The sequence below is a fragment of the Rousettus aegyptiacus genome, unplaced genomic scaffold (genome assembly GCF_014176215.1).
Source record: "Rousettus aegyptiacus isolate mRouAeg1 unplaced genomic scaffold, mRouAeg1.p scaffold_m13_p_8, whole genome shotgun sequence".
Lineage (NCBI taxonomy): Eukaryota > Metazoa > Chordata > Mammalia > Chiroptera > Pteropodidae > Rousettus > Rousettus aegyptiacus.
The window spans coordinates 31,849,487-31,874,320 of record NW_023416311.1 but is presented as its reverse complement, the minus strand read 5'-3'; the positions used below and the strand labels follow the sequence as shown (position 1 = coordinate 31,874,320).

At 36.2% G+C, this 24,834-nt stretch overlaps 1 protein-coding gene and 1 pseudogene across 1 annotated transcript in view; one reads left to right on the top strand and one right to left on the bottom strand.

The window, feature by feature from the left end:
• Nucleotides 1–6,817: 6,817 nt before the first annotated feature.
• The window catches only part of CCDC192 (coiled-coil domain containing 192), a 171,168-nt gene continuing 153,151 nt past the window's right edge, over nt 6,818–24,834 (top strand). Inside the window, exon 1 of the mRNA XM_016159025.2 lies at nt 6,818–7,205. Coding sequence (XP_016014511.2) covers nt 7,050–7,205 — 156 coding nt within the window. The 5' untranslated portion in view covers nt 6,818–7,049. The remainder of the gene's footprint in view (nt 7,206–24,834) is intronic.
• Nucleotides 8,389–13,599, bottom strand: LOC118606662 (annotated as a pseudogene).

Genomic DNA, 24,834 nt, shown 5'->3' with positions numbered 1-24,834 from the left:
ATTTCATTATTTAGCCTGTTCAGTCAAGAATTCTGTAGACTAATATGTCTTTGATAAACCTACTAATTACTTTACTACCTTCTTCTGTAATCCTTCCCTCCACAGGACTTATTTAAGAGATAGAAACAAGGGAAAAGTCACTCTGTTCTTCAAGGGCTTTTTGTATTAGACATATCTCCCCACCTGTTTTTGATTAGTAAGATGTAAGATAAGATTAATAACTTTTATAAAGAATTAGTGTCTACACTGTCTTTCACCAGCCATATTGAGATGACCTTCCTTTCATAAATTGTTATAAAACAAATACATGGTGAATATCTGCACATTCCTCTAAAATGTACTAAAAACTTATCTACTCTGTGGGTTTTTTAACCTATTTCTTGTTTGCACAGAGAATACTTGCTGGTGGCATTTGTGGCTGCAGCGTTTACCCTGAGATTATGGTCTTAACCTAGCCACCAAAGTTTGCCACAAAATATCTTGCTTTTATTATTATTTTCACATCACTCTAGTATATTGATAGTCTTTGGTAGCAAATGACATGATACTATTTATAGCATTCTCTTTCTAGTAGTGGTATTTCCATTTACAAAATATAGTAATTCTCGATTGCTAAAATTTGGCATCCTAGCAAACATAGCATTCCTACATGTGATGTTAATTAATGTTGTTCTCAAATAGCTGTTAGCCAAAGATTCATTTGATAAATCTAATTTCTATATACATTTCTGTTACATTAGGATTAGAGACAAGTTCTGTTTAGAAATAACTCCAAGAACAGTTTTTATATTTTATTTTCACATTGAAAATCAGTCAGATTTGCTTCAGCCTCAAAGAGCGTGTTCATGTAAAATTAATGCTGGCAGTGTGCTGCACTTTTTTTTTTCTCTAAATAGGAAATAGGTTGATAAGTGGGCTAAGGAAACAGAACCGAATGTTAGAGCTGGAAGGAATGACAGAAACAGCTCAAGTGAGTCTTTTATCATGAGAAAACTAAGGCATAGGTAGGTGAGAGAATTTTCTGAATTCTATATGGGCTGCTAACTAGATGTAACACCGATACTTCAATCCTTGTCTTTCCACATCTACCTAGTTAGTGATTTTTCCATGCAGAGCCCCGATAGCTCAGAGTTCATAACTTTACTCATAGGAGCTGGGTTACTTAAAGTTCTTTTGAAGAAGTAAATGCTAATTATACTCTTTAAATGATCAGTTCCAACTATTCCCATTACTATTGTGGTTATTTGATCTACATGCTCTATGCCCAGAAACAAGTTCTGTGATTGAAAAAACTGCTGTCAAACTGACCTAATTTATTTTGGGATGGGCTGGATGATCAGGTTTGGGTGAGCCCAGAACATAAGGGATCAAAACCCAGGAGTGATTCCCAGCTATAGACTGCAGAGCTCCTGCAGGTACTTCCTGCCAGAGCAGGAAGTGAAGGGAATACAGACTGACCTGGGTCCACGAATGCATCCAGGGAGAGATGTAGCAACTGGCTTAGAGAAAGGGGCTGTTGTCTTTGGACAAGCAACAGAGAAGCAGTAGCAGCGGACTACAGATGAGTTGTGACAGTGAACAGAACACCAGCTAATCAGCCACAATTTATCACCTCTGCCGTCTTGTGTCAGGAAACCTTAATTAGGACATGGCCAAGCAAAGTCTGCTGTCCCAGAGAAAGATCGTCACAATTGGGGGTCTGTGGCAAAAATTACTGCTTATCCTGTAAACTAATCCATGTCTGTGTATGCTTCCCTCTCAGCAAGTCATGTGACTGTTTTCCTAGCACTGGTTCTGGATGTAAATATGCTATGGTTTAAGCACAAAACCACTGATTCTGGCCCACTTTGAACGCATTTTCCAGAAATAGTGAATATGCAGCTATTCTTCATCTCTATTCATGCCTGCATTTGATTTGTAAAATGTTTTGAGGAGGTACTGTGGCTTTGTAATTGAGGTTTGTTTTTCCTCTGGGAAGTTAACTATCTTTTCCACAGCCATTGTGGTTGCCTAGCAGCAGAAGACAGTGAAGGAGTAACAGGGATTCTAAAACTGTCAAGAATGGGGATAGCCGATGCCTGTCCCATGACAGGGTATCCCACTGGGACTGATTTGACATGGGAGAATGTTATAGCAAGAAATCTGTGGCCCCAGGGTCTGAAACCCCAGAGAGAAGCAGGTGAGTCCCCAGCTCCTTCCATCTCAGAAGAATTTATGGGAATTTCTAGATAAAGTAGCCTTTGCTCAGTGCTTCAAAGAAAGCCTTTCTAAAAACTCTGGGGGAAATATCAGACAGATCATTCATCTTTTCCTGGAGAATGACCCCTTTCTTTGAACACTGCTGTCTTCTCAGACCATAGGGCAGGACCTGAATACACAGTAGGTTGCCAACAAATATTTGTTCAATGAATAAGCTGTCTTTCACTTGCTCTTCTCAAAATCACACACTTATCCCAATTACTGGTGTGAGAAGGATGGGGGTTTTGGGGTAAGCCAGACCTTTTTCAGAACCACCTTAATGAAATGTCACCTTTACTTCTCCCTTGTCAGGAGATATACACAAAAGAAGCTAGGTCATTCCAGCTCTCCCCAAATAAAAATCCAAACCAACTCTGGCTATAAACATGACAGTACAGTTCACCTCTGTATCTGATCTATGGTTAATCACTGGGAAGTCTGCTTGTTGGCATAATACTCGTTTCCCCTTCTTATGTGGAAATAACCTTCCTTCCACTTAGAATTTTCTTATATATCTTGAATAGGAGCTGGATCCTGGAGGGTGGTATCCTGTGTGATACGTTCACATGTAACCATAGTTCTGCTTCGTTAAGTTTTAAAATGTACTTTTCATTACATAAAATCTGTGGGCTTTGCTTTTATTTACTTTTAAACTTGGGTCTGTGGTCTACAGATGATGTGGAAAATTAACAGATCCCCCCAAATTTTATGTGAAATATTTCCATGTGCAAAGGAATCTCTGAACCTCAAAAGATTAACAATCTGTGAGAGGGAGGAAATTTTTTGTCAGTTAAAGAAAATGGAATTTAGCACTCACTCACTTTCTTTTAATTTCCCTGAATACAGCACCTACAGAGATAATATGTCAATGTGCTGACAATTGGAGAGGTGAACATAATGTTACTGAAGAAAAATGCCCTGTGATTAACAACTTTGAAATGAATAGCCCAGTGTACAACCAGCAGGGAAGCCAAGTGGAAAGTAGGACTTTGCTCTCACTGCAAATTATCATTGGTGTTTTTGTTCTCCTGTTATATGGAGCTCAGTGTTCTGAGGAGGGAGAGAGCAGGACTTTGAGACAGGAGACAGGGGAAGGACCACGCTACCTTGGTTAACCTTTAGGTGGGTTCAGTTTAGCTCCTTCCCTTCTAAGCAGGAATAAACTGGTCCCATTGTCTGGTCGCCTCCTCTGCTTTTCTTTCCCCTCTTCCTCTCTTTTCATGCCCTTGACACAGACCTTTTCTGTAGTTTACAGAAACCAAATGGGAACTTGTTCCTATGTTGTGTAAGCAAGGGAGGATTAGGCCTCGGATGCCATCAACCCAGGGAATAAAAAAAGCATTTTCCCAGGAAATTCTTTTTTATAAGAGCTGGACGGATGGATGATCAATAGTTACATTTCCAAACCAATTTTATTAAAATCATTTATTCATATGGACTTATTGGTGACTGATTATTACCACACCAAACCAGCCTTAAAAACATAGGGCAAAATGTTTCAGGAACAGATAGAATGATATTTCACTGGAAGGAAATGTTTATGTTTTTGTCAAGCACTGAGAAAAAAATGTAAAGCGTGTATGTCATATCATTGCTCTATGCCAATAGAAATTTAAAGATTTTTTTTTCAGTTTTTCCATGAACCCTAAAGAAAATACTACAATAAAAACAAGCTTCATAAATACATTTGTTAATTCTAATTTGTTTTCTCTCACTAATAGGCTTTCTAAAGCTTTTAAAAAATTAATTATGGTACAACATTACTTGTACTGTGTATGCAGAGTTACTATGGATACTCTGAGGCCCTGACTCATGACCTTTAAATATTATTGTCAAAAAGCCAAAACTCCCTTTTAAATCAGTAGTTTTGTTTTTGGCATTATTAAAAGAAGGTGATTTCAAATAGTACTTTCTCTTGCATATTTGTGGCACGTCTGAATATGCACATAAGGGTATTGTACTCACAATGTTTTGTTTTGCTTGGTTTCATTCAGTAACAGAATATTAATTTCTTGCATAGCATGTCATCAAGTGAATAAAAAATAAGGTATGGTCTTCATAGTCCTATGAGGGTGTTACTGAGAAATGCAAAAACATAGGTAGATGGATAATTATATACATCATAAAATATAATAAGGCATATAAAAGATAGACATCCAAAAACTACAGAGGCAAGAAATACTTCTGCCTGGTATAATCAAAGAGGCAGCTTTTGAGTCATGGTGTGAAGAATGGATAAAGTTTTAACAGGGAGAGAAGTGAGCACAGGTGGTCTAGTAAGGGGAAACAACCTAAGGAAAGGATAAACCCATACTCTGGAGCTATTGGATAGTACGGTTTGGTGGAAATGTCAGTTTTGTGAGATCCATTGATAGAAGATAAAATTGGTTGGAAGGTGAGAGAGGCCAGCCTTTGCTGTTTTGCCCAGCAACTGTGCTAACCAAAAAGTTGTTTTCCATTTCATAATAAAGAAGAATTGTCAAGAAGAGAGCACCAGAACACTGGGTTTTGTTGATTTAGGTATGATGTGAGAGAAGCAATTACATCTCTCAGAACCCCAGCACGTCTTTCCACTAAGTGGGAATTTCATTAATTTTATTCAATAGTCACTGATTACTTTGTAAACATTTTAAAATAAATTTAATTTTTTTTTTTGAAAAGTGAGAGACAGGCACAGAAATATGTAAATAATATACTACATTTTTAAAAAAGAGAATGATAGGATAGAAACTAATAAAAATACCCCTGGATTTTAAAGTAAGGCTTGTTTGTGGCACTAGTAGAATGAGACTTAAACAGATTTAAGGTTTACTAAATCATCCGTTTATGAATTCATTCCACAAATATTTATTGACCATCCTCTTCAAGATGCTAAGGATGAGTAACAAAACAACAGAAAAAATCCTCTATCTTCAAGGCATTTACATTTTCAGTAGGGAAGAAATATAATAAATATAATAAGCAAATTACATAGTATGTTAGAAAGTGGTACGTACTGCAGAGAAAAACAAGCAAGGTATTGAGGATGGAGAGAGAATGGGGAATTCAATTTTAAAGGAGGTACATATGGTTGGCTTCACTGAGACAGAGATATTTGAGCAAAGACAAGAAGGAAGTGGGAATAGCCAAGTGAACAGGTGTGAAGAAAATATTCCTGGCAGAGGTACTTGAGATAGGAGTCTATGAGGTGGTTGAAGAGGAGTGAGGAGGCCAGTGTGACCTGGAGGGGAGGGATCGAGAAGGAGAATATTACACTCATTCAGAGATGTAAAGCCGGAGCTGTGTGGGGCAGGGGCAGGAGTGGGATGGAGACCTACAGTGGATGGCAAACGTGAATAGTGGAGACATCTGTAGGACCTTGTAGGCCATTATATGGGCTTTGGGTTTTATTCTCAGTGACATGAGATCCCTTTTTGGAGGCTTTGTGAAATGATTTTTCTTTTAATTAATGTATCAATGTAGGGTGCACAGGTGGAAGCAGAGTGAGCCTATTTAGTAGGTTAACCCAGGCAACAATCCAGGCAAGAGCTAATGGTAGCGCGTTAACCAGAGCATCAACAAAGACAGCAGTGAGCGTGGGCAGATATTGGATATATTTTGATGGTAGGCCAAGAATTTCCTGTTGGGTTGGAAATGGGTTCTCAGAGTAAAGGAGAACTCAAGGTATTAGCCTGATTAATGCCATCAACAGCTGAGTTGAGGAAGACTGTAAGTAGGGCAGTTTGGGGTAGGCATCAGAAAGTAGGTTTGTGAAATGTTGAAATTAAGATATCGAGTCTACATGCCCAATCTCATCTGATCTCGGAAGCTAAGCAGGATCAGGCCTGATTAGTACTTGGATGGGAGACCACCTAGGAATACTAGATGCTGTAGGTGTTAAAAAAAAAAAAAGAAATTAAGATATTCATTCTTATCTTAAAAATAAAATATGAGGTGTCAAGAAGGCAACCGAAGGAGTGAATCTGGGATTCGAGGAAGAAGTCTGGACTGGAGATATGTATTTAGGAGTGATGGGCATATTGATGACATTTAAGGCCAGGAGGCTGAAGGAGATGCCCAAGGGAGTAAATGTGAATAACGAAGAGAAGAAGCCCTAGAGCCTGACAAAACTGAGCACTCAGGGACATGAGAAAAGACCCTATAAGGGGAATGAGGAGCAGAAGGTGGCATAAGAAAGAAACCTGAGGCTGGGAGGCGGCGGGGCGTGGAAGGGCCTAGAGCCAAGCAGAGAAAGTATTTTAAGGAAGGAATGACAACTCATGCTAAAAGCTCTCAAATAAGGTGGGTTGTGGGTAATGTGATGAATTCAGTAGTGCGGATACTGTAGAGTGAAACTTGTGACAGTCTGAATGAAGTGGTTTTAACAAAAAATAGGAGGAAAGGAATTGGAGACAGTGAAAATATGGTTTTACTATAAAAGGGGTCAAAGTAATCAAGCAGAAACTAAAGGGTTAAGAGGGTTCAAGATATAATAAATAACCAGCATGTTTTTAGACTACTGGAAATGATCCAGGAAAGAGAGCAGAGAAAGAGAAATTGGTTGAGAAACAGTGTAAAAGATAAAGAATTCCCTAAGTCTGAGATTTCATAGGATGATATGCTTCCCTTCCTCCACTTTTTTTATAAGTGGAAATAAGAGATTTTGCAGGTTTTCAGAACAGATTGTACTGTTCAGCCTGCTTATTCTCAAGAGAACCTTTAAAGGCTATTTTATCTTCTTTGAGTAAAGTTTACATTCCATAGTTTTGATTTCCTTTGGAAATGTTCAGAAATTGACATTTGGAGGAAATACCTTAGAAAATTTATCTTCAATGTTACAGTATAAAGATCTTTTTAATGTAGGGCTGTGCATGTGCATGTGTGTGAGTGTGCAAGCTTCTGAAATGTTGGAACTTAAACTCTTACTTTATTTCAGCATCACGTCTGGAAGTTCGGAGTCAGACATACAACAAATAAACAAAATACCGGTAAGAAATACAATTTGTCTGAATTATTATTTTGGAAAAGATTACAGTTTCAAAAATTATAATGAAACTGTAATTTCCTACATTCATGTTGAGATTTTCCTAATATGTTCATTTTCACATTTTACTAAGGAAAGATTTTAAGAATAAAACATGGAATGTTCTTTCTCAAGTAGAATGAGGTAAAATGGGTAGGATGCCAACTGAGGGATGTATGTTAGTGGGTAGCAGAGAAGTTAAGTACCAGTGGTGTGGTGTAACCTTTCCCATTTTCACCGGAAATAAATCTCACACTGCTTCTGTGGCCCTACTATGTGGTGGATGTCCTGGATTACTTCAAAGTGTTTTTTTGTATTTGAGGAAATTCTATAATTCAGACATGGTACAGTTTGGGTAAATCACATTATTTAGTTTATTTAGACTTTAGATGAAATCATAGTCTATTCCATATATTTCCAGTTCATGCTTTTTCAGGTCAGCTGATAACACACCTACCTCTGACCCTTGAGATTTCTCTCTTCCATGAGCTCCGTTATGTCCTGGCATAGCTGGGTCCTTTATATCTGAGCCACACCTAGTCCCTCTATGTAGGTTGTTGATAAGTGTTGAAGCTAGGTGATTGCTACATGGGGGATGGAGGGGCATCATTATACTAGTTCTCCATTTTATGTAAGTTTGAGGAATTCTCTCAAAAAAAAGAAAAAAATAAGCTATCAGTACACCCTGGATTCAGTTTCAGTATGGATCTCCTAGATTCCGCCCACACACATTTCTGAAACAATTCTTTCAGCTCGAATGTAAAGGCAGTGTGGTATAGGAGAATGATTGTGGAACTAGGAGCTAGGCCCAGACTTGCCACTTCCAAGCTCTGTAGTGATAGTCGAGCTACTTAAACTCTCTGAGACTATTTTTCATCCATAGAAAGAGGATGATGAGACTTTAATAGTTTACGGTCATACTTCAGAGATATTGTAGTTTTGGTGTCAGGTCACCACAATAAAGCAAATATTGCAATAAAGTGAGTCACTCAAATTGTTTGGTTTTCTGGTGCATATAAAAGTTATGTTTCCACTTACCATAGTCTACTAAGTCTATAATAATACTGTGCCTCAAAAAAATAATAAAAAATTAAAATAAAAAACAATGTACGTACCTTAATTAAAAAATACTTCAACGCTAAAAAACCCTAAACATCTGTGCCACCAGTGAGTTGTAATCTTTTTGCTGGTGGAGGGTCTTGTTGTGATGTTGCCTCATTGTTGATGGCTGCTGACTGATCCAGGTGGTGGTTGCTGAAGGTTGGAGTGGCTGTGGGAATTTCTTAAAATACGACAACAATGAAGTTTGCCATTTTAATTGACTCTTCCTTTCACAAACAATTTCTGTAGCATGTGATGCCGTATGGTAGATTTTATTCACAGTAGGACTTATTTCAAAATCGGAGTCAATCCTTAGATACCCTACTGCTGTTTTATCGACTAAGTTTCCGCAATACTCTAAATCCTTTGTTGTCGTTTCGACATCTTCACAGCATCTTCATTCATCTCAAGAAACCACTTTCTTTGCTCATCCATAAGAAGCAACTCCTCATCCATTACAGCTTTATCATGACATTGCAGCAATTCAGTCACATCTTCAGGCTCCACTTCTAATTCTACTTCTCCTGCTATTTCCGCCACTTCTGCAGTTAACTTCCTCCACTGAAGTCTTGAACCCCTCACAGTCATGCATAAGGGTTAGGATCAACGTCTTCCAAACCCCTGATAATGTTGATACTTTGAACTCTGCCTATGAATCACAAGTGTTGTTAATGGCATCTAGACTGGGTGAATCCTCTCCAGGTTTTGAATTTACACTGCACAGATCCATCAGAGGAATCACTATCTATGGCAGCTAGCGCCTCACAGAATGTGTTTCTTGACTAACAAAACTCAAGAGTTAAAATTACTCCTGATCCATGGCTGCAGAATGTTGTGCTGACAGGCATGAAAACAGCAGTAATCTCATTGTGCATCCCCCTCAGAGCTCTTGGGTGACCGGGTGTATTGTCAATGAGCAGTAAGATTTTGAAAGGAATCTCCCCCCCCCCCCTCAAAGCAGATAGTCTCAACAGTGGGCTTAAAATTTCAGTAAACCATGTTTATCAGGTTTATCGTTCCATTTACAGAACACAGGCAGAGTCGATTTAGCATAATTCTTAAAGGCCTGAGGATTTTTAGAATGGTACATGAGCACTGGTTTCAACCTAAAGTCACCAGCTGCATTACCCTTTAACAAGAATCAGCCTGTTCTTGAAGCTTTGAGCCGGGTATTGACGTCTCTCTAGCTATGTAAGTCCTAGATGGCATCCTCTTCTAGTATAAGGCTGTTTTGTCTACATTGAAAATCTATTGTTTAGCCACATTTATTAATTATCATAGCTAGATCTGGATAACGTGCTACAGCTTCTACATCAGCACCTGCTGCTTCACCTTACATGTTTATGTTGTGAGGATGGCTTCTTTCCCTAAACCCCATGAACCAACCTCTGCCAGCTCAAACTTTTCTTCTGCAGCTTTCTTACCTCTTTCAGCCTTCACAGAATTGAAGGGAGTTAGGGCCTTGCTCTGGTTTAGGCTTTGGCTTAAGGGAATGTTGTGGCTGATTTAATCATCTATTCAGACCACTAAAACTTCCTCTCTATCAGCAAAAAGGCTGTTTTGCTTTCTTATGATTCATGTGTTCACTGGAGTAGCACTTTTAATTTCCTTCAAGAACTTTTCCTTCACATTCAGAAGTTGGCTGTTTGGTGCAGGAGGTCAAGCTTTTGGACTATCTTAGCTTTTGACATGCCTTCCTCACTGAGTTAATCATTTCTAGCTTTTGATTTAAAGTGAAAGATGTGTAACTCTTCCTTTTGCTTGAACACTTAGCCTTTGCAGGGTTATTAATTGGCCTATTTTACTATTGTTATGTCAGAGGGAATAGAGAGGCCAGAGGGGATGGGAGAGGGATGGGGGAACGGCTGATAGGTGTAGTAGTTAGAACACGCACATTTATTAAGTTTGCCATCTCATACGGGCACTGTTCATGGTGACTTAAACAATTACCATGGTAACATCAAAGATCACTGATCACAGATCACCATAAAGATATAATAATAATGGAAAAGTTTGAAATATTGTGAGAATTACCAAAATGCAACACAGAGACACAGAGTGAGCAAATGCTGTCAGAAAAATGGCACCAATAGACTCGCTGGACACAGGGTTGCCACAAACCTGCAATTTGTAAAAAATGCAGTATCTGCTAAGTGCAAGAAGTAAAGTACAATAAAATGAGGTATGCCTGTACTTCAAATAAGATATCCGGCTGTGACATTTGTTGTCAAAGTACTTGCGTGTGTATGGGAGTCTAGTTGGAAATGCAGAGCATTCACACAGGCTCCTTTGTGGGCCAGGGGGCCTTGCTCTTTGAATTTTCATTCTTTCCAATTCAGAATATCTGTTCTATCACTTCTGTCCCACCCAGCATCACCAGCGAAGAACTGATCTAGGAAGGTGCATATCCAGAACCTCACTTCTGCACAATTATTTTTGTTCACGAAATATTAACCTCTTTTCTAAGTATATTTTATTTAATCTGGCCCCATACAGACTGGACATATCTCTCAAATCCATAGTAATTTTCAGGAGGATTTTTGTAGAAGAAATATAAGTCAACTTAGATTAGTAGAATATAACTTTAAACATTTGTTTTCTAACTCTAGTGTTACTTTAATCTAATGTTGCTTGTATTTTTTGATTAGCAAAAGAAAACCTAATAACGAGTTTTTATTTTAAATAGTGGAATTATTTATGATTCTGTTGCTTAAAGATAGAGAATTCTTTACTGGTATTATATGAAAATATTTTATCTTTGGTTAGAACCCTTGGATTGCTGGTTTTTTTTTAATTTTTAATTAAAAACACTTTTTTAGTACTAGTTGGATTGCTATTAAATTGGAGTTCTGGAAATGGGAGACTTCAGCTCACAGATTTGTGTTTACTGCCTTTTCCTCTAACAATCCTAATCAATCAGCACTCTAGAGGTAACCCACTCACTGGAAAGGACCAGATGCCAATTACCACATTTAGGATTTCTGCCTAGAGCTCCCAATTAGCTTCCTGGAGTTTAGACTCTCTCTCCTCTCAATTTACATTTACTGTTGTTAGGAGTCCTGGGGCTTGACGTAGCTGGTTCTGCTTTAGTTACTGTATTTTCACATTTCTAAAAGAATACATTTAGCTAGAGGAGGATAGGATTAGAGACCTCAAGGCCATAAGACATCTACAATTGTTCTGCCTCCTCACCACACATCCCCTTTAAATCTTGGAACTCAGTAGTTTCTGTGGAGTGATCAATCACTCCACAGAATCTATTCTGCTCTGTGCCATGAGGAACCAAATTACATGTGGATCTTGGATGCCTTTTTAAATAGTTATAGTTAGTTTTAGTAGGGAAGATTGAGGCGAGGGATGAAATCTGTTTAATTCTGTGAAGAAGTCTTGAACACCCAAGCAGAATGAAATACACTCTGGCTTTGTGGCACTGCTTTCTGGAGACTGTGGCTTCTCATTTTCTTTTGCCACACTAGTCTCTGACGAGTTTAACCTTTTGGGCTCTCCTGGTGAACTGTGCATTCTTCGAGTGAGGACTGGCCTTTATTCACCTCTGTGTTTCTGGGACAACGTTTCTGATACTATAACGGCATTCGATTAGCATCGATGGAAATAGAACAAATGGACTGAGCTTGGTGCATAGCACTAGGTAACTGACAAAAACCTTCTCTCTGAATCCTGATAGCAACAGATCACGGTGGGTTTTAGAGTCATCACTATCATATTGATACTTTTCTTCTAATTATTATTAACACATCAGAAATTAAGAAATTGAGAATCAGGGAGATTGAGGGAGATTCCGGCTGTGGAATGATCAATGAATATGTGTTTACTACATAATAGGAACATTGTGGGATAATTCATGGAGAGTTAGTTTATTTATATCCACTTCAATGGTGCCGGGTTGTCCCTGTTTATCTGGACCTTATTCCTTTGGACCTGATGAATTATTAGAATATTATTTGAACTGTTGCTTTTGCTCCATTTTAACATCCTCTGACAGAGGACAGCTAATGTGTATAAGTCATCTTATTTGAAACTGTTTAGGAAATAAAAATTCTATTGCAATGAGTTCTGGCCTGAACCAGACACCCGGCTCAGGATTTCTCCCCGTGAATCACTCCTAAGAACTGGGACACAAAGAAATGAACAATGTAGAACATACAACACCATTGGTTATGTGGACTGTTACATCCAAAAGTAAGAATGTGAATATGAAGTCATTAATGCTAGAATATGAAGTACTTCACTCATTGTGCATTGCTAAGCTTATTATGAAACCTCATTAAGCCATTTAGCTTTAAGGTTGTAATTTAGTGATGACTTCATTAAAGAGTCATTATTTTAAGTGTCAAAGATATGAAAGCACTTTAAAAAATTTTTCATTTGTAAGTCAAATTCATTGCACACTGTATAGGAAGTCAGTTACAAAATGACCTTAAAGTAGCTAAAAGATTTAATGTTTGATAAACTAGGATTGGCAAGCAATGCCTCAAATTGTGTCAAATAGTATAAATTCTGTTCTTTTAGTACTTGGTATAATGCAGTATTATTTTTCACAGAAAACATATATTTGATAACGTTTCTGATAGTTCTAAGCTTTAACATTTTAAAATGGTGTTTAGAAGAGTCCTCCCTTTGATGAACAAACTTTAAAATCATTAACGAATCATAGTTAATATATTAGTTGTGCTTTCAATAAACATATCAAATGATTTAAAGGAGACATTCCTATTTTTAAATGAGATCAATAGAGAACTGCATTTCTATATATATTTAAAGATTTTTGCTATTCTAGAAAATATTTTTATTTTCTACCTTTCTAATAGGTGAGCAATATCTCAAAACTTTTTGTTTTGGTTCTTTCTTTCTCTCTCTCCCTCCTTTCTACTCTCTCTTTTACTGGAGAATACTTGACAAATTTAAAGTGTACAAGTTGGTGAGTTCTGACACATGTATACACGTGTGAAACCATCACAACAGCCAAAATAATGAAACTATTCATCACCTCCAGAAGTTTCTCATGATCCTTTGTAACCCCTCTCACCCACTTCTCCCCATCTGCCTATACCTCATTTCTAAGGAAGCACTGGTCTGCTTCATGTCACTATATATTACTGCATTTCTTTGAGCTTTTCATAAAGTCATACAACATGTACCCCCTTTACTGGCTTTCACTCAGTAAAATTAGTTTGAGATTCATCCATGTTTTAGTGTGTATTGATGATTTATTTTTATTGCTAAAATAGTACCCCCATTGTATCGAATGTACCATTTGGTTTATCCCTTCCTCTGTTGACTGACATTTAAGTTATCTCCAGTTTTTGACTCTTATAAATAAAGCTACTGTCAATATTCAAGTATGAGTTTTTGTATGGATATATTCTTTCTTTTCCCTTGGGTAAATACCTAAGGGAATTGGGTTAGCAATAAAAATAAATTATCAGTACACCCTAAAACGTGGATAAATACCTAAGGAAATGGTTAAGTCATATAGTAGGTAAATGTTTAACTTTCTTAAAAACTGTCCAGATCCCGAAGTTATGGTATTACCAACAGTATATGAAAGCTTTAGTTTATCCACATTCTCTCCAGCCCTGGTAAGTTCAGCCTTTTAAATGTAAGCCATTCTAATAGGCATAGAGTAGTATCTCGTTGTGATTTTAATTTGAATTCCCTCAATTAATGGGGTTGAGTAAATCTTCGTGTGCTTATTTGCCATCCTTATATCTTATTTAGTGTAATATCTATTGAAATTTTTTGTCCATTTTTAAACTGTGTTTGTTTCTTATTACTGGGTTTTAAGAGTTCTTTATGTGTTCAAGATACAAGTAAATTTTCAGATGTGTGTTTTGCAAGTATTTTCTCCAGTCTGTGGTTAGCCTTTTCACTCTCTCAAGAGTGTTTTTAGAAGAGCAGAAGGTATTAATTTTGATGAAGACTAATGTATCAATTTGTACTGTTGTGGATCATGATTTTGCTTTCTTACTTAAGATAGTTTAGCCCAAGGTCACAAACCTTTTCTTCTATAAGTTTTATACTCTTAGGTTTTGTATTTAGATCTATTATTTATTTTGAGTTCATTTTTCTTGATGATGACTCACAGCTAAATCCCTCTCCAGGAATTTCCTTCAGCTGAAGGATCACCACTGTCCCAAAGCCTTCCCTTTTTATAGGATCGACATGATTCCAATGACTGCTTGATAACAGAACCACAAAACCTTCCTTTGAGCAAGAACAATTTTGAAGGGCCAGCCTGGCTCCAGAGTTCCCCCTGGAATTGGCTGAGCCTGCTGCTGCATTTCTGCTTCCTCCCAAGAACCATCTCCAAAAAGAAGTCTGCAGCCAAATCTTTGAGTCTATTTCTCATGGACCCTAACCTAATAGAATCACAAAGTCAGCAGAATAGGTCTAACCTAATGAGTGCTTTGTGAATGAACATTTATAAAGAATGCAAAACGGCCATTGTATTGTCACTGAAGGCAAGACAAAAGATATAAGTAGAAATTGTCATTGTAACTTTGACAGCCCTTCAAAGAAATCTTTCTTCATATAAGTAGAGCTTTAATGAATACTTGTTCTCAAATTTTAGGAAGTAAAATATTTCATTTAATAACACATGGTAATATTCATTCAGTCAATCTAAAAAATTGACTTTTTCCTACAAAGAACACAAATAGTATGGAAATTGAATTTTTACTTAGAGGGACATCTGCTAGTTCTCTAGATAGTATCTAACATTGCTCTGTCTGAGCAAGTAATGTTATCTACCCAAATGTTGGGACATGAAATGTTAGTTGGAGTTTCTACAATTGTTCAAGCTCTCATATAGCTAATTTTATGTTGGGATCCTGCAGTAAATGAGGGACTGATTCATATCATGCTCTCCTGCCCCTACACTCCTTCAAGAGTTTACCTAATTCAAATTGTGTACCTATATTCTAAAAAGAAACAATTTCAAAAGAAATTTCAGGTCAAGCAGTGCATAGTGATGGTATCATTGTAACTGATGAGAAATACATTTTTTCCTTCATCAATTATCAAGAAAGATCAAAACTTCAATTCAATTCAATTTAATTTGATTGTCATTAAAAATTTTAAAGGTTATTATTTGCATTTGGCTAATGGCTAATCTTAGTATTGGATTTATTTGAATAATTTATTTTTTCTTCACAATACCCATCAAAGGTGGGTGGCAGAGAGTTTCTATCCATCATAGTTCCTAAGGGACTATCCAGATGGAAGCTTCACCAGGGAATGCACTTCTGCAATCCAGGCAGGCAACAATAAAAGAGGGACAAACTGTAGAACTAGTATTCCACCTAGAAGTTACACGTGACTTCTGCTCCTATTTAAAAAATGTCACATGCCAAAAACAATTTTAAGGGTTGAGGAAGCGATAGCATGTCATGTGCTTAGGAGAATTTTCAGAGATATTTTTTTGGACAAAGTCGTAGCAATACAAATCTAGATATAAAAAAATAATTCAACTTAAAATAAAGGAAATGCTATAGATAGACACAAAATAAAGGAAGACATTAGCTCCATAATTTCCCATTTTAATAATAAGTTCTGTTTAACTTGAGAACAGAGGCTGCAAAAAAAAGATCTTAGTCTAAAATGAGATTGGTTAAAGAACTAGGAAGTGTTCTTTTGAAAACGATAGGTCGCAAGCAATTAAGCAAAACAATCTATTTTGTTTTTAACTTCTATAATAGAATACATGTACAAGAAACAAAAGGTCCTATTTTCACATGTAAATGTGTTCCTTTATATTTTTTAAATGTCAACAGGCAAAATTTAGAAAACATGTGACACCGAAACAGATTGTTTACAGATAGGATATTTTTCAAAATTTCCCCAAGAGGCATCGATGGCGCAAAGGACCTCTATAAACTGAAGCATTTGAGCGTCTGCAAATCTATTTCATCAAATGCCCATGACATTTTTGTACCATTGGCTCCTTCAAATGGCAAAAAATTCCAAACGACAGGCATAATTTGGGGAAAGCATGCTAATTTGTGCTGTATAATGCTGACATTTTTTTTTTTTTCCTGTGAGGGTGAAAATGCTGAGAAATTTGTATGTATAGAAGGAAGTCATGAAATGTAAAAAGGGAACAGAAGTTAAATATATACATTTAGTTGAATTCAAGAGTTAATCTAAATTAATATTCTGGGTAAACTCAAGTTCACGTACAATATCCTCATCTTCTGAAACTTGAAGGTTTGGATCAGAGGAAGACAGGGCAAGGGGGAAGTGTGTTTTGGGGATAATCTCATCAATCAGTTTGACTTTGAAAGCACACTTTGATTGCTGTGGTGTGAAGAAAAATACTTTCCAAAACTTCAAAATTTCCTTGAAAAAACATATTCTCCAAAGGGCTAGGATAATTATTCAATCTAGCCTTTCCCAAAGGAGTAACTATCCATTTGGAAGATGCTCTATGAATGCTTGGAGAGAAGTTGGAAGAGAGTGGGGGTGACTAGAGAATGAGAATCAGAAGGAGGCAGGCTCTCCTGTAAAAAGCTTAACCTCTGGCTGCCCTTAGTCTCATCAGGCAGATTGAATAACAACAGTTTAACTTATTTTGATAGTTTTGTTAAACTGAAATTTGCTGCTGGGAATAATAACCCCAGGTATTGTGTCAATAGCTGAGCTGTTTCTGTTAGATCGGGTATCAGAGTCAATGAGTTATTTCAAAATAGATCTAATAGTTTGAATCAATGTGATGTGTTATCTGTACTTAATGAGGTTCAGAGAAATTGAGTAATTCTCCAAGTTTTGGTTAGAGTTTGCTTCTTTAAAATGTTGACTCTCTCCTCAAAGTGATGCATTAATAATGCACAAAGATGAAAAAATAATTTAGTACTTGAAAATTCTATACCTCATAAGAAAACTTACCATTTACCACTATTTCAACCTATTTAAGACTTTGTAAATATTCAAAATAAGTAATAGAAAATATTTATAACATTTATTACAACATAATATCCTTAATATATTAAGGTCTCATATACATAAATGAGGAAAAGATTAACCCTGAAATAGAAAATAAACAAAGGACACATTTTACAAATCACAAAAGAAGACACAAATATCCGATAAAATCTCCAAACTTGCATTTATCAAAAAAAATGTCCAAACTCAATGAAAGGCAGAGATAAAAAAAAATTTAAATTTAGATGTCATATTTACCTGTAGCTTTGACAGCTATCAAAAGTATTGAAAATATCACTGTAGGCAAATGTGTAAGAAAACTACAATTCTCATCATTTTGGTGGGATCGTTAATTTGGTGGGTTGTAATCTTAAATATGTATCAGGTATATACTCTTTAAAATCCAGTAACTGCTTTTTTATGTATATTAAGAAAATAAAAAAACAAGTTCACAAAGATGCATAAATATGCTTATTACAGGGTTTTCCAATAGAAAGGAAAGTCATAAATGCACATAATAAAATTTATTGTGATGGTTAAAAATTATGGACAATGATATCGATCATCATTCAAATACAGATTATACCTATGACATTGTTAATTAAAAACAATCATAATTTAACCATATATAACCATGTATGTATGAATCAATGTAATATATGTTATTCGTCTTACAGGCATACACAACTCTAGAAGGTAATGCGCCAAACGTTGAGTCTTAGTCATCTTGGGCTGCCCTAACAAAATACCACAGACTGTGTGGTTTAAGCAACACATTTATTTTGCACAGTTCTGAAGTCAGAGATTAGGGTGCCAGCATGGTTGGATCCTGGTGCAGATGGTTGCCTTGTTACTGTATCCTTACATTGTGGGAATTGGGGGTGAGGGGAGAGAAAAGGAGGGAGTGAGGGAGCAAGGGAAGAAGTTCTCTGGTTAATAAGAACCAGAGAGTGTTCTTCTTATTAGGACACTAATCCCATTATGACGACTCTACCCCGACGACCTCATCTAAACCTAATAACCTCCCAGAGGCCCCACCTCCTAATACAATCACATTGGAAGTTAGGGCTTCAATATATGAATTTGAGGGGGCAGGGGACACAAATATTCTACCCATAGCATGTGGCAATCTCTGGGACCTACATATAAAAGGCACTCAATAAATATGTGAACGATTCCCATGGCTTTGTCATTATGTAACTGGACACATTGTGTTTTTCAGTTAGGAAAGAAAATGTTCCTGAATCATACATACTCTTAATGCAAAGGAAAGTTAAATTGAAAGATATTTTTAAATTAAATGTAGTTCAGAAACATTCTTTGGAAAGGAGTAAGCCCTGTTTTGCTTGTTTCAAATGCCTAAGGAAAATGCTATAAATTCTAGAACAGCTTGCTTTCCCTAGGGGCTATTACTACTTAGATTCTTCCTTAAAATAGAAATATCTGTCTGTGGTGACTATATTCTGAGTCCTATTCATTTTTCTGCTTCTGAATACAGCCAGATTTGGGCTTAGTGCCTTCAGATGTGTTCTTATACATTATTTTAACAATCAAGTTACTGAAAATTAAAAAGTCTTCCATAACTTTCCTTGTGACTGCTTGACATGTAATTCTAAAATTTAAATGGTTTGGTTTCAGCACTGATTTGTGACTTAAAAAAACAGTCTACTATCCACAAGGTAACTTTCAAATTCCTCAAGTGCTTAACCCTTAGTATACTAGAAAAATAGTCATCATCATTTACCATCTGGATCAAATAAATCTATCTAAATCTTTTATTTTTAAAGTAATAATTGACATATGAATGAGACAGTAAAAAAAAACAACCTCATTAGAAATTTTAATAAGAATTCAAACAGCAAATCTCCTTATATCAAGTGAAAATTTTGTCATATAAAGATTTTAAAAGGTGGGAGAATACTATCACATATCTTCTTAGCAAACAGGACAGTCCAAGTTCTTATTACCAAATAGCGTGTAGTCTCTCCTGTACGGGACTATCCTGTTCATGTTTGAGGACATGCATCTCAGTCTCAAGGAAGTCATGATTTGAAGATTCATAGTCTATTTCACTTACATAATTAATTCCACTATCAACATTAGCATCTAGAACAGCACTGTCTGATAGAAATATACGGTGTCTACATAATTTTAAATTTTCTAGTGACATTAACATTTTTACATAAACGAGTGAAAGTAAATTTTAATAAAGTTTATTTAACCTATCAAAAATAGTCATTTCAACATGTAATCAAAATAAAAAGGTATTGAGAGAGCTTACATTCTTGCTTATTGTATCGGGTCTTCAAAAATCTTGTGTTTTATGCTTACAATACATCTCACTTCAAACTAAACACATCTCAGGTACTGAAGAGCCACCTATGGTTTAGTGGCTGCCACACTGGGCAGTACTGGTCCAGAGTGCTTGCTGCTTTTCACATTCAACTTCTGATTTGTCTAAAAATTCTGAAACGTCCTCCTCTGTCAATTTTCTTCTCTTTGGACATTATGCATGGAAAAAGAAAAATTCAGTATTCACAGCTGTGTTTAATGAAAGTCAAAGCTAGGCTATAAAAATGGTGTCTCTTCTTTTATACCTTGAAAGATGATGCAATACTTTTGGCAATGCAATAAGAAAATGAAGGATAATTATTAATTTTACTGTGGCATTGTCTTCCTAGGTAATTTCACAATTTGGGGGGGTGCGGAAGGAGGGTTCTTTTTAATCTTTAAAGTCTTAGTTGGAAATAATTGATGAATAATAATAGAAAATAATTCTGTGGATGATTAAATAACAATACGTTTCAAATACAGGAAAAATAAGATTACTAAGACTTCACAATATATCTTAGATTTGTAAAAGGTTCCAACATGTAATCTGTATTGTATTTGCAAGGTAGAATGAGTTTTATTCTATTTTTAAAAAATAAATGTGTATTCTTTAGTTTTTTTGTGAGACCCCCTAGGAAAAAATAACAGCCATGAAATATAGATTTTTATGAATAGAATGGCTCAAAAACAGAAACCGAAAACTACATTCGAGTCCAATGAACTCTGATGGCATATTGGAGCATAAATTGCATTAATTAAACAGTATGTGTGGAAAAATTTCAGAGAGATATATATTTTTTTAATTCTTCTTTCCTTTTCCATAAGCTTCCATTTCACATGACAGCTTTTCCCAAGTTTTCTCCTCAAAAGTTTCTTGGAAAACTTTTTCCTTTAGCCCTAGTAATGTTCTTCACTCTCTTCTTCAATCTCTCCTTCTTCATTTTAGAAGCTCAAAAGAACACATTTAGCAAAAAGGTCAAATAAAGGAAGAAATAGAGCACACTAAATAAAACCCCTCTTTAGCAACAGAAAAGTCTATGCCTTATTCTACTACATTTTTGAATTTTTGCTATAATATTATGCATAAAAATCACTTTTCCAACAAGAAGTAATCGGACTACATGTAGTCACATAATGGCAAAACCATCAGAGTTTTAAAAAAGTTTTGGGTCTTTATGACTAACTCTCAGGCTCTTTCTTAGGCTGTGAGCTCCCAGAAGCTGTACCATCGAAACACAAAAGCTAAAGCTTGAAAAGAAAATGCTTTTTTAAATTTACTTCTATGGATTAGCAATATCAAGCATTTTTCTGCACGTCCACATTTAGTCATAACAGCAGCCCCTGTTGAGTTATTATTTCTTCCATTTTTAGAGGTGACGAAATAGAGGCTCAAAATAATTAAATTACTTGCTGAAAATTACACAAACAATAAGTAATAATCAGTCAAATTTACATTCAAAATCAACAGAACCCAACCTAGTTGGTATTAAGGGGAAAATTAATCCTTAAAGGATATTAGGTGTTTCAGAAGACCGCTCGGGCTTGGAGGCGAACCACAATTACCCTGCCAGGTTCTGGTGAAGAACCAATTACTGCTGTCACTTGACTTTGGCCCCATTATCACTTATTACTCCCCTGAGTATGAGATACTACTTCTAAGTCTTCTATCCCTGTGGCTTCTGAACAGAGAATGACCCTCTCAACCTGGCCAGATTCCATTCTATGTGGTAGCTGTGTCATGTCACTCTCAACCATATCGAAGTCTCAAGCTGGTATGTTTGATTGGTAAAGCCATATGCCTAACACTTAGATGCAAAGGATGCTTAAGAGGGAGCTCCTGACTTATATTTTGGGTAGATGAGATTCATAAGTTGGGAAATTCTCCAAACAGGTGAAAGACACGGGACCATCAACATAGTATGACAAATGGCCACCGAAGACAGCAAGATGAATGAGATATAATGGTCTCATTTCATGAGTGAGAAAACTGAGGCCCATTGAGTAGCTAATGTCAGGCACGTTATGTCACCTTCTGGTATTGTGTCCATGCCTCTTAGTACTGTTTTGACTGGAAGACCTTAAAAGAAGTGGAAATTTACAGTAAAAGAACTGTCCCATCTGTCTTCCGCTTACCTTATCGTATCGGAATGTACTATGGAAATTGTTGCTAAACTTTTATCTGATCCGCAAGAATGCATAACACATTTCTCCTTCAAACCTTGGTAAGGAAAGAAGTCTCTGTAAATGCCAAGCTGGGTTAGGGGAGTGGATTCTTATGGAAAAGTTTTCTTATGAAACATCAAGTTCAATTAAGTATTTCCTTGATAGGTTTTGGGAACAACATCATTAGAGCATTGAAGTACTTAGCATTGAGTTAAATTTAAGTTTACTTATTTAGAGCCTATACTTTGCTAGCAGAAAATAAATTACCTCCACTCTGAACAGTATCAGTCATAAAACATTCGTTGTTTATTATACACAGTTTAGCAATAATTTATTCACAAAACTACATTTGAAAAACCTCAGTTAATTTGAGCAGTAAAATTCTATCACCTTACTTATTAGCTGACCTGAAAGTCTTTCTTCCTACAGGCATGTACATTTTCTAAAACACTAGGATACAGTGGGAGGATGAAAACATTGCTGGTCAATATGCCAGAGTACTCAAAATATAAACTTATGTATGATGTATGAGAAAATAAATAATCCTGTTATGAAAAACTCAACTATTATTCAAAGCACTATTTTCACAAATGAGAAAAATATTTGCATTATTATGCTCCACTAAACCAAAATTTTATTTAAAACAAATAGTGTTTGTTTTCTTTATTAAAGAATTCAAAATCCTTTCCTTCAGTAAGATTACCTTATTGTGTATTTTTATTTTACAGTTTTTATTATGTGCAATCTTTTTTTTATTTTGTTCACATGACAACCCTGTAAAGTACAGTAGTTGAATTAATTTTAACATTGTCTGATTCCTTCACTCCATAATTTACCTGCTTTATATATTTGTTTTATGTTACTTTTATTTTTAATGTGGTAAAACACATATAACATAAAATTGACCATTTTAACCATTTGAAAGTGTAAAGTTCAATAGTGTAAAGTTCACACTTTTGTGCGACTAATCTCCAGAGATTTTCATTTTGCAAAACTGAAACTCTATACCAATTAAATAGCAATTCTTAATTTCCTCCTCCTTTATTTTTTAAGAAAATGAAAATGTTTTATTATGAAGTGAAATGCTTTAGATTGAATTAAAATGAGAGTTGGCCTCTTATTTAAAGTTAGGCCATGATTTACACTTATTTATGAAGCTATAAAATGTCACATGGTCATTTCTCTTTAATTTCCATGCCAACAATCTTTTTATAAGTTAATATCTAAGCCAACAATTTCTTTTGAATACCCTTTTCTTTTATTCTATCAGTGATGCTATAGAAATGGAAAAGTAGTTAAACCTTTCACAGTACGAAAGATTGGTCCAGGGGAATTCAGGTATCATAGTTCTAGAAAGGCCACTTACTAAGACATTCAATTCATAATTTAACAGAGATGACTTAGATAGAGGGTTTCTATAATTTCAGATTTCATAAATCCATAAAAATATTCACCCCCAAAATAACTGGAGTTAGTTCTCAAAAGACTGCCACCTTTCCTTTTTTTCCAAGAAAAAAAAAAACACTAAAACAATAATTTCCATATACTATCGCCATCATTAACACCAAAATGTTTAGACCAATCACAGTCTCAGAATAAAAGACAGTCCTCTAAATGGAATTAATTTGACTTCATGAAAACTTTACAATTCTTTTAAATTTTTTAGCTTTGTTCTTTCCTTGGTGACTGGTGAAAATGTTACTATAAACCAACACTCATCTATGGACTGGTGTTTGGAACATGCTAATATAATGAAATGCCTTTGGCCCGAGGTTTTTTTGTTTCCCCTTCCAGATTCACTTTCCATTTTTCCCCTACTCCCTTCTTTTCCAGGGAAGCTGGTCTCTCTGGACTTATCATTCAGACTCTCTTGCCTCTGGGTTCTTGGGTTGAGCCCAAGGGAAATACAGACTGAAGTGAGGAGAGATGAGGTTAAGCCATTTAACTGGTCCATACTACTGTCTGGGCACAGGGTTGGCAGTGGCTGTATTCCTCTGCCCAAAGGCCCAGCTCGTGGGGTGGCTCTCTCTGCAACTCCTTTTCTTGATTCTGCAATAATACAACTCTCCCATTACTTCTCCCCCTACTTCTTCAAGCTAAGGCAAATGGTACCTTCACTTCTAGGGGCTGATGCACCATCCTTTGTTGACGCCCTTAATTGTGCCCACATCTTTGTACACAGTTCCTTCATTAAAGCCCCCTAAGTCACTCCATTAAAGTGGCCATCCATTTCCCACTGGGATCTGGCCAGTATATTCACAATTTAAAGATAAAAAACTGAGACTCTGAGAAGTGAAGGCCACAAGTCCCACTGTCTAAATCAAATGGACTGTTAAGTCCAGAGTTCTCCTTAGTCAATGCTCATCTGTCATCCTCCCATGGCCGTCTCCTTCACAGTTATATTGATGGGCACTTTCTAGAACCTTCTTTCCACTGTGCTTTGACAATAGTTGTAGTTTGCTCACATTCTGAATTAAAAACATCTTATTAGGTGACTACTAAGGCAGGTCCAAGCACAGAGGAATACAGTAGAATGGATTGAAATCAAGAAAGCAAATTTTTAAATTTCCACTCTTAAATGAATTTTGATCATCAAAGATTACAGAAGACCTCCCAGAAATCCGTGCAGGGGAAGGGGCTGAGCTAGGAGCCTGGGGAAAGACTTTAATCCACGTGAGAAATATAAGCTGGTTGTAGAAGGGTAAGCAAGTGTAGAGCCTTCAGTGCCTGTCAAGCAGGGGGAAAGATGAATAGACAGTAGTAGTAAATACAGGAAGCACGAAGCAGGAAGTTTGACCATTGCAAAATGTATCAAAATCATGTTTTATGTGGCAGGAAGATACTGCACCTCTGAGCAGGGGCTGCTGCCAGAACCCTGGACATTGGAAGCTTTAGATTGCTAGAAACAATGAATCATTTTAAATCGACCCATGTCCAAATGCTCTTCTATAAAGGTGAAATTTTCTATAACTATGCCCTTATTTATCAATATGGGTGTTCAATAAATACACATGCATATGTTTAACATAGTAACTTTGTTCTGATCTCATAATTGACTG